This window comes from Gavialis gangeticus, unplaced genomic scaffold (assembly GCF_001723915.1).
Source record: "Gavialis gangeticus isolate Ggan-Ray unplaced genomic scaffold, GavGan_comp1, whole genome shotgun sequence".
Classification (NCBI taxonomy): Eukaryota; Metazoa; Chordata; order Crocodylia; family Gavialidae; genus Gavialis; species Gavialis gangeticus.
Window position 1 is genome coordinate 24,325,022 of NW_017728996.1, and position 10,536 is coordinate 24,335,557.

The following is a 10,536-nucleotide window of genomic DNA, read 5'->3' on the forward strand; positions in this document are numbered from 1 at the left end:
AAAGGCAGTGGGGACAAAGCAATAGCAGTGGCAGAGATCAGGGGAAAGGACCTTGGGGGTTCAGTGGACAATAAGTTGGATATGAGTCAGTAGTAGAGGGAAGGGGTGCGGGAAGCACAGATCAATGCCCCTACACCAAGGGAAGGATTGGGGCTGGGGCTGGGACAAGCTGCCCAGTCAGAGCAGGGGAGCACAGGACTTGGGGAGGGAGGCTCCAGCCACCATGCGCTGCCACACACCACCGGTCTGGGAGCTGCTCTTCCAGTGGCTCCTCTGGCAGCTCTCACACGGGAGCAGGTGTGCCCCCGGATCTGCATGGGGTGGGCTGGACTGGGTTGTGCTCTGGGAGGCTAGCCCCAGCTCCTGGGCTCCACTCCATGGGGTGGGTGGAGCCAGGGCTGTGCTCTGGGGGAGCTAGTCCCAGCTGCAGCCTAGAGTGCAGCCCTGGCTCCGCAGAGAGTGCAATGGAGTGGAAGCTATGGGGGGGCTGCAGCCACCCTAAAATTCCCCATAGCTCCTACTGCTGGCCCCACCCTGATCCATGTGCACATGTCCACTCCCACACCCTGCTGCAGCTTGTCCAGGTGTGAGAAGGCTGGGCAAACAGTGGGAGAGTTATGACTGTTTTTTTTAAAGTTCTAAGTAATTTTAATTTTTGCAAGATTTGACTTTTTCCTCGGGTCCCTCTTCAAAATACACTAAGTCTGAGGTCTGAAATTAAATGTCAGGCTTTGCAACAAGTAAAATACTTGTTAAAAGTTGCAACATGTTTCCTATAAACAGTTACTTAAGTTTTAAAAAGTTAGAAATGTTGACATTCAAAAGATGAAGTATTACCAAGCAAAGTCAAAGTTGTTACTGATGTCAAAATACGACCCCTGTGTAGGAGTTATTGCCACACTATTTCTGAAGACAAATTATAATAGTTTAGGAGGTATGTTGACATATTGATTTAGCCCTGCTCACGCTAAGACTCACTCCTACTCTTATTTCAGTAGATCAGCACATATTACCATCACATACTTTATTCAGTTGGAAAGTTATTCTGTTGTAACATTGCTGAGGTCACCAGTAAGGTTTTGCGTGACAAAACAAGTTGGATGTGTTTTGGAATGTGTTGAGACATGGAAGTCTATGCCTCTTGGGGGTAACATTATTATAAGTGATGTAAAGTTGGCAAGGGATGTTTTTCCCATAACAACTTCTATGCTTTCTAAGTTTTGAGCCGTCTTGGTATAACCTTACCTTAAACTAAGCAATGATTTTTAGCACTTTCATGATGGCTACATTTTTTAATGTGTTCACACAAAACTAGTCTAAAGACAGAAGCTTACGTTTGAAGTGGGAAAAGAAGTGTTGATAGAGCAGTATGTTCTACTGAACTTGATACTCTAATATCATTGCATTACTTATATAGCATTATTAAGGATTCAGAAAGTTTAATATGTATGCATCTAAATGGAACGGGGGGTAACAAAAAAGGCTTGGATCAACTACGCATAGAAATGTGTTTCAGGGTTTTCCTAGAGATTTCAATTTTTCCTCTCTCTCTTGCTCCAACTTAGTAGGTCATCTTCAGTCTGAGGCCCTGCATTTTTTCCTGCATCCTTAGCTTGGCAAGTCTTGTGCTACCCTCCAGGAAAATGGGTAACCTGTTATAATCTTGTACCCACTCTCAACAGGGGACTTCACTTCTCCACCGATCAAATTTGTGCAACTGCAAGAAGTTTGTACTTTTTTTTCTTGTTTGGCCAGGAGTGTAAATACCCAGTAAATTATCAGAAAAGGAAAAAAATAGATTGCCACTATGGCGAGATGAATAGACCAGAATAGTACAGATCGCATGACTTGTAAGTAGTACTGGTCTCTCGCATGAGGTTATTTTTTGTCTTGGGGTAGTGAAGGTTCATAGACTCAGCTCTTCTGCAGGAGCTCAAAAGGCATAGTTTTGGGGGAAAAAATGTTTGGGGGAACACTTCTTTCTGCTCCTCCTTCACCCCTCTGTGGCCTTTTAGGTTGCATCTAATCAACAAAGAAGCTTGCGTCTTGCCCCTGTCCATCCTCTCATACAATGGAACAGGATGCTCTTTTTGGAAAACAGAAGACAGTGAAAACCTCATTCCAGTTTTATTAAAAAGAGCTAGCATTGACTTTTTCTTTGCCCTGACCTTCACTTTGATAAGTAGGGAAATTGATGTCGTACTTGAAAAGGATTAACTGCTTGCTTGCTTTCATTTGGCAGTAGAGTTTTCATTTGGGAAAGTGTTGTTTGGTTTAAAAGCTGAAAAACAAATCCCAGCTGGTTTTGGTACTTTGGCAGCATCAAAATTGAAAAATGGGGTTCATTTCTTTCTCCCCCCCCAAACATTTGCCCAAGTTTCAGCCAGACTTGCAGCAGTGGTGACATTAATCTCCTTTGTGCCTCCACATTATATTATCACAGGAATGTCAGCATACCCTTAAGTATTGTGGACTGCAGGTAAGCCTGATAGGAGTGATTTCCATTGGGTTAAGAATCTGAGCCCAATTTTTTGGAGATACAATGTCCCAAGTTTTAAATCTTTTCTGTACATTGATTTCAGCTGAAACTAAAATTAATTTAGTTTTGGAATAGGTTCTTAACTTCTATTAAAATAAAGTGAGGTACACAAAACTTAAATTTGGAAAACATTTAAACTTATGAAAGCATTTTCCAAAAGTAACAAAGATTAGCTTACATAAGCCTTTATCTGACCTCTACTTTTTAAATAAAAAAACATGTTTTCAGGGAAATGTGTCTTAGAAGGGGGGGGGGGGGAAAGGATTTTTCCCTCTAATTCTTGTAAAACATTAGGTCACTGAGTTCACTCATTTTTTTCTGTTTAAAATGGGTGAAAGCTTTTTCCTTCCGCTAGTATTCTATTTTGGTTATCTTCTAGAGAGAGAGAAAAGCCAAAGTAATTTTTAAGAAATATGCATACAGATGAAAATGTCAAGAAAGACTATCAAAATTCATACTATAGCAAACAGCATTAATCATCATAAACACTCAGAAGAACTTCTCTTAATAGCCATAAAAACAAGTGATTAAGATTCCAATGAAGTTTGCTGATTTTTCTTGGTGCAAAACACATGAACATGCATTACACTTTAAACAGCTGTACTGTCGTATTTGTATATGTGAAGTGCTGTTAATTATTTGGACCTTAAACACATACCTGTTATTGGTAGTGCTGCTGCGATTCATGCACACTAATTTGACTAGTCTATTTATAGGCCCAAATGATCAGCCTGACCTTCAGTTTGTATTTATAGGCGCACACAGTCATTTGCGTGCGGCAAATGGGCAGTTATAACCGCCCAGTGTGTGCTAAAATAGATCTGTTTGTATGCACAATAAGATGCTTCTTTTTTGGACAGATAAGGAAAGCGGGTCCTCTAAAGCTAGAGGCTAGCAAGACACTTGTGGGGAAAGTTCATATTTCAAATTCAGTACCTTGACACATCAAAAACCCCCCCACAAACCAATTGTTCGAACCTGAAAGACGTTCTGTACAAACTGAAAGTAAGTTCTTAAGTGATCTTTCTACAGTGCCGCTTCTGTTGCATATCTGGACAACTAACTGAGACTTCCTTTTGGGAAAAGGCAGCACTGATACAGATAGTAATTTAACCCAGGGGTGCTCAACCTCCAGGTCTGGCTCCTGGTGCCATATCATTCAGCCCACGTGGCCCTCACAAATCTGTAGGGAGCCTGTGAGCTATGGCCCTGTGTGCTAGATCAAGCAGACAGGGGTGCAGAGCCCAATCCCAGCACATGGGGGTTGAGTGAGAACAGCACAGGGCCAAAACCACACGCACCACTGATTTAGCCAGACTGGCTGAGGAAAAAATGATGCAACTAAAAATACCCTTGCAGGTTTCTGGAAGAGATCAGCTATTACAATTTTTCAACTAGTGTCTCTGACAAAATTCTGTCAACCTTCTTCCAATTTATCCACATAGAAAGATATACTGAAAGTGCTTTCAGAATTGTTTAGCCATCTTACCAAGGTCTGGTCTATGCTATGGCTTCTAGCATGGCTGTGTCTGCCAAGGTTATGATTTATATACTCATTAGTGCAGATATAGTTATGTAAGCAAAATCAAATTTATGCCATGATACCTTACAGTGGTTCAGAAAAAGGAATAACTTATACTAATAAAAGCCCAATTATTTGGTGTGTTTTACTCGCCTAACTAGACTGACCTAATTAGTGCAGACAAGGCCTTATTTAAAATTGGACAAATCACCACGTATAGGAGCTACTATAGCAAACTGATTGAGTAAAAAGTTACTATCAAGTCAGTTCAGCTTCAAGAATGCCTGTTGGAAAGCTATTGTTGCCTTGCTATCTCTTCTTACAGTAAGCACGAAATATTTTAGTAAAATTGCTAGCACCTGGCAGTGAATTAAGATCTTCATTATTGTACTTTTGCACTCAGACGCCACTGGATACTGCATATAAAACCTGTCAAATTAATAGCTGAGGGTCTGTCATAAAGAATGAAGTTAGTTTTATTTTTAAAAAAGATGTAGGTAATTTTATTTCTATTTGAAATGGGTGGCAAAAATCTTTAGTGTAAGCTCTTAACGGTCCTAGAGGACATATTATATAATAACAATGTTCAGGCAAGACATGATTTTCATCTATTACTTAAACCATACCACAACTCTAAACTTAAAAAGATTACCATTTCAATTGCTTTTCCATTCAGTCAATTAACTTGGCTCTATTTGTTTTTGATTAAAATGTCCCAATCATTTCAATAAGTAGTGACATCACCAGTATGAAGTCAGCCTTGCTGGTTAGAGTACATTACTGCACAATGAAAACAGATGAACTCTGAGATTCAAAGAGATTCCCTGCTGGCATGCAAGCTCCTCTTTACGGTTCCAAGAGGATACTATTAACACAGGGAAGGCTCAGTCCTCTGGTCTTTGCCTCACTTCTACTGCATGTTGCCCAAGGCAAAGACTAAAAAGCAGGCCCAGGGTCTCTAATCCAGCAACATTTAGTGATGTATATAATCCTAATAGAACTGGTCACATCAATGAAATTACCACTCCATCAGCCTAGAAGCGGTCAGGTCCTAAACCTGCACTGTATGCAGCACTCCAGCCAGCTCCTAAATACCATGCACCATGTTTTGTTATTCAGTTCCAAACCTCAATTGGGGGGCGGGGGAAAAAAAAAATCTCACACCATTTTATTCATGAAGAAAAATCAAACATGGTATTATTTACAGCTGGCCCAATGTCATGGCTTACTCTTTCCCTGTAGACGACTTGGCATTTTTTATCAGGGTATACATAAATGAAAAGAAAAAAAGCAGATTGTCATATTGTCCTTTGTATTTCTTTTTCAAAACCTCCTGATGATAGTCCACAAGAAAATAATAAATTGCTTCAATTGTGGAAAGGTACGTATCTGGCTTTCCTTTCTGGTGACGCCAAAAGCAAGTTTTCCTCGTTTTTAGCTCAATTTGTAGCAGCCCTAAAAAGAAAAAGAGTGCACACTTTAGATATAGTGTGGGCCAAACAGCAGAGCGCCAGGCTGGCACTTAGAGGCCCTAGGTTCAGTTGTATTTCCAGCTCCATCACTGGCCTGGTGAGCAATATTGAGTAGGTTGCTTCACCTCTTGTACCTCAGTTTCCTCATCTGTAGGAGTGGAGGGAATGATACGTCACTTCTTTTTAAAGACTAATGAAGAGTACTTGAAGTGGTAAATATTAATTACGTACTTAGCAATTCCACACCTGATATTTTATGCATGTCTTCATTTCTTGATGATCCTATCAAAAGTGTAAGTCTGTAGGTGTGGGGCCTGCTCAGACCTACCCACATTTATAACAGTATATGCACGCTTAAGTCTCTGCAAAATGAGAGCCTCTAAACACAAAGTGCAATAACTCAGATAGTCAAAGCCTTCCTAGACCCTGTCTACAAGCAGCATTTTTATTGACGTAAACCCAAATTTCTTTCCCCTTTACTCATGGGGATGAGTAATAGCATTGACTTCACTGGGACTACTCAGAATCTAGCATAAGCTCACTTATGAGAAAGGGGTCAAAAGATTTTCCTGTCTCTCTCTATAGAGCTCAAGACTCCTTGTGAAAGATACAGAGCATACAGCTTTAGTTTGTCGTTCCATGTTTTACGTATACCAGTAAAGGCACTTAAGCTTAATAAATTGCTTTAAAAATCAAACACCTTGATATGTATCCTGACAGCAACTCAGAGATTATCAATGGCACCATTCAGACAGTACAATCAGAGTAAGCAGTTGAAGGATCAGAAAATTGACTCTGTACATCTCCTTTAAAAATGTTAACATTAAGATGCAAAATCCGTTTCCTGAAATGGTTTAACATCCATAATTGCAACATTGTCCAAGAATTGCTTGGAAGTTACAGATGGATGCATCTGGGCCCTCTCCAACATGGCCCCATTTCAGGAGCCCAGACTGGCCTGTAGCCCGGCATTTGCAATTCTGTACTTTTTATATATCTGCAAACTACATTTAACTCTTTCTGCCATTCATGTGGTAATGTATGTATTTCACTGCAAGTAACAGAACACATGGCATATTAATATAATTATACTGTTATATAATTTGCATATTAATAATTTTCTCCTCCTGCGCTTAAAAAAAAAAGGTACGTATAAAACAAGAGGAGTTACTTCTCAGCATTGAATCGTGACATTTAATATACAAGTTTCAAAACTAAAAAACAGACACCAAAACGATACTGGCTTATTCCTGTTAATATCTTTACCCCAAGGGCAATTTCCTATAATTAGAGCCATATAAATAGAAATCTTCCACAAATTTCAGTAGTATCTTTTGTTTACTTTAACAGAGGATTCCTGTAGCCAGAGAAAACAGTGGTGAAATCTTGGCCCTCTTGGCCTGTAAGTCAATGACCAAACACTTGCTGAATTCAAAAGCAGCATGGTTTTACCTTAAAAGCAGTGACCTAAATGTAAGGGAAGATTCTTTCAGAGTTCCCATTGCTTAAGATTTGTGGGCAGAGGAGAGGGTTGTCAAATGTTCAATGACATCAAAGTGAGCAAGCTCACACGTAGAAGTAAAATCAGTTCATTTCTAATGCACAGAATTTAAGAGAATTTCAGAACAAAAACCTTAAAATAATTTAAATGTGAACTTAATAAAGCACATTTCTATTGTGGTTAGAAATAGATCCTGCATTTGTCCCAAAACTAGTCCCTCAGAAATATGTGGGATAAAAATATGCTATTGCTTTTTTTCCTGGGACTTGGCTGTGTGCATCTTTAAAATTATTGTGCTTTCCCCCCCACAGACAAGCTGGCCAAACTCTGTATTCTTCTCTGGCAAAGGAACAGCAATACAGCTTGGAAGGGGAACATTTTAAAATGAGGGTACCAGACATGTTTTGAGCCAAGTCAAAGCCTGGGAAAATCAGACCCGTGTTAAAGGAGGTGTCTATTTATAGCCCACCTCTGTACTGTATATATAAAAATAACAGCAGTTATTACAAAATGTGATTGTTTTTATTAAAGTAATATTGGCTACCCAGGAAATCAACATTTTTACATTTCCCCCCATTTTTAATATCTGCATATTTTGAGCTTATAAAAGCTTGTGCAAGGCTGAGATTTATGCAAGATGGAAGTCCATACATTTAGAAGACTCTTGAGGAGAAAATAACTAGTTTGGTTGTTATAAAAGCCATTCTCTTTTCACACATGCACATACACACACACTTTATCTGGTCAACAATAAGTCTGTTTGGAAAATACAAATCCCTTCAGAGATTCCCTCCCTTGCCCTCTTCCCCCACCTCATGTGCTGCATCACATTACCACAAGATGATGCAATGCTACTGCACTATGATATCAATATTTGCAAGCTCCCATTTTAATGACTGTAACAGGGGGGGCCTTCTTAGGGCCGATTTCCCTTTGGCCCGCCCACCTGTTTTTGGGCCAACCACCCACCTTCTTCCTGCCATGCCTTGTTGTTATCTAATTAATGATCTTAATTAGGCAGGAGGCTGCCCATTTTCTTGCCCCGATGCTAGGGGGCACTGTCTGTGGCTCTGATCCTCCCCCTACACTGCAGCCCAAGCTTTGCAGATGGCATCCAGATGACACAGTCCTCCCAGCCTATAGCCGGACCAAGCTTAGCCTCATTCTGGGGCCTCAGACACACTCACATTCATACCGCCCTCCTCTCACATTCCACCCCCCCTCGCAGGGTCTCTTTCACACACTGACAACTTGTGCTGCCTTGCCCCCTCTTGGAGCGGGCCCCTTAGGCCATAGGCTTAGCTAGTTTTTACCTTGCAGGCAGATGCACCATCTTTTGGGCCTCTCCTGCAACCCCCTCACCAAGCTAGTGGCCAGCCAAGTACCTGACCTAAGCTTGCTCTGGCCCCTGCTGGGGGCAACTCTATACATATAAACATACTGTGCTCTCAGCCCTCTGGTTTCTCCCCCCCTTCACTGGGGCTCCTCATCTCTGCCTCCCTCACTGGGGCTCCACACTGCCCCCTCCACTTGAGGCCACGGGGCTTCCCTCCCCAGTGGGCTCAGGTGGCTGTAGCCGTGTCTGGCCCCAACCACCTTTCCGCAGGGTCTTGCGCCCCACAGGGCTCAGGTGGCCATAGCCGTGCCTGGCCCCAAGTACCTCTGGTGTTACGTGACCCACTGCAAGATGAGGGCTAGGGTTAAGGTGCCCCTACCCACTTTTCACTTGGGTGATAACTGGCCTGGCATTTCCTGGGGGCTCCTGCACCACTAAGAGCCCCACCAGGCCACCCACTCCTGGCAGGGTGCAGTTTTAGGTCATGCCCAGGACCAGGAGCCTCCTAGCCATCCCCTACAGCTCCTACCCTTATCTCCAGGATGATATGTGAAGCCTTGTACCCAGGCAATGTTGCTGCCTGGCCTGCCAGCAGCGAACTGTTCCGTTTATATGGGCGGCCAGACATCTAAAATGGCCACTGCAAATCAAGCACCTGCGGGCTGCTTGGCTCTGATCTTAAAGTGGCAGGCACCAACAGTGCCCTGCCAGACACCTTCCCGCTTAAAACAGTACCTTGGGGAGGTTTCCCCTGCTGCTCCTCCAAAGCAGGCTCCCCCCAGAGCCTGTGACAGCCCTCAAGTGGTAGGCACCCCCAAAGGAGCTCCGCCACACACCTCCCTCCTTAGAACAACATTTGGGGGGGCTTTGCTTGGCTGCCTTCCCTGCTGGCTTTGTCCCAGCCTACTGTAGCCCCTGCCATGTGGCAAGCACCCCAAAAAGTGCTCTGCCACAATTACCTTTAACCACTGAACTTTTATTCAATTGTTAAAGCCTGAAGGGAGATTTACACTATGTACATGCTGAATTAGGGTCCTTAGGTCCCCTATTTATCCTTTGTAAGATATTAAAGGTATAGATGACTGATCTTTCTTTAATTTTGCAGTCATTGTAGTTTATCTCGTTTGTAGCAATGGCAGGAGTCCCCCTTACCCAAACTTGTAGATCCATATGGATTTTGGGGAACTAGGGACGTTAGAGATAAATGAAGGTCCCTTGCCTCTGTGCTGTTGCAGTTCTCCTGCCAAATGCTGTTCCTTGAAATCACCGTTGATATCCAAATCATGGAGGACAAAGCAACATATGCTACTGTAGAGGAAGGCTGCAGGAATTTCTAAAGCTTTCCCCTGCACCAGGGTGGTTCTTTTGTATGAGAGGGGTCAGGAAATCTTTTGGTCACTTGCTTCTTCACCAAACAACATGCTATACTCCTTGAACAGGAGAATCTGTATGGCCAAAGACATACGTCTTAGTACAACAAAGGTAAACAATACCAAAAAGCCAAAATAATCTGTTTGTTTAACCACCATGCTTAATGTTGCCATTATGCTGCATTATTTTTTATGCAAAAGTAATCATTAATACCCTCTGTAAAGGTTTACTTCTTGAATCCACTGCTCATTTGATTTCTTATGTAGTAATCCATCTTAGGCATTACCAGCTTTCAAATATTTCCTGCCTGTAATAAAACTAATTTAGTTTTGCTTTCTAAAGATGTATTACACCACTTCTCTAATAAGATTTAGGCTTACTTAATTCTGTCCAAGTTCTCTAGTCTATCTGTTTTCAAAGCTAATGGATGGTCTCAGTTTGCCTTCACTTGTAGTGGTGCAATTAGTTCAACTTATCCAATATATAAATGCAGGCTTACACAACACAGACCATACTTAACATTTTCTTGGCTCACTACTTCTACATTTCTATCCAGTATTTCTTTTAACTTTATCTTTTGAACACATACTGTAGTAACTTGCTCTTTGGAATTGCAGGCACTCCTTTTTGACCTGCATATAGCAGTAATTGTTGAAATAGAACAACTGAGTTACAGGGTGTCAGGAAACAGAAAAGTAACTATGTTTGTCTAGTTTGTGCATGCAATGTTTTTCCAGACAGAGGCAGAATTCATGAATTTGTTTGCGAAAGAAAAAAAAAAAAAAAAAAAAAAAA

The 10,536-nt window shown here is 41.7% G+C and overlaps 1 protein-coding gene across 5 annotated transcripts in view; it reads right to left on the bottom strand.

The window, feature by feature from the left end:
* Window positions 1–5,207: 5,207 nt before the first annotated feature.
* Window positions 5,208–10,536, bottom strand: part of DTWD1 (DTW domain containing 1) — an 11,437-nt gene continuing 6,108 nt past the window's right edge. For all 5 annotated transcript variants that reach the window (XM_019504157.1, XM_019504162.1, XM_019504160.1 and 2 more), the window contains exon 5: window positions 5,208–5,516. In XM_019504157.1, coding sequence (XP_019359702.1) covers window positions 5,287–5,516 — 230 coding nt within the window. In that variant the 3' untranslated portion in view covers window positions 5,208–5,286. The remainder of the gene's footprint in view (window positions 5,517–10,536) is intronic.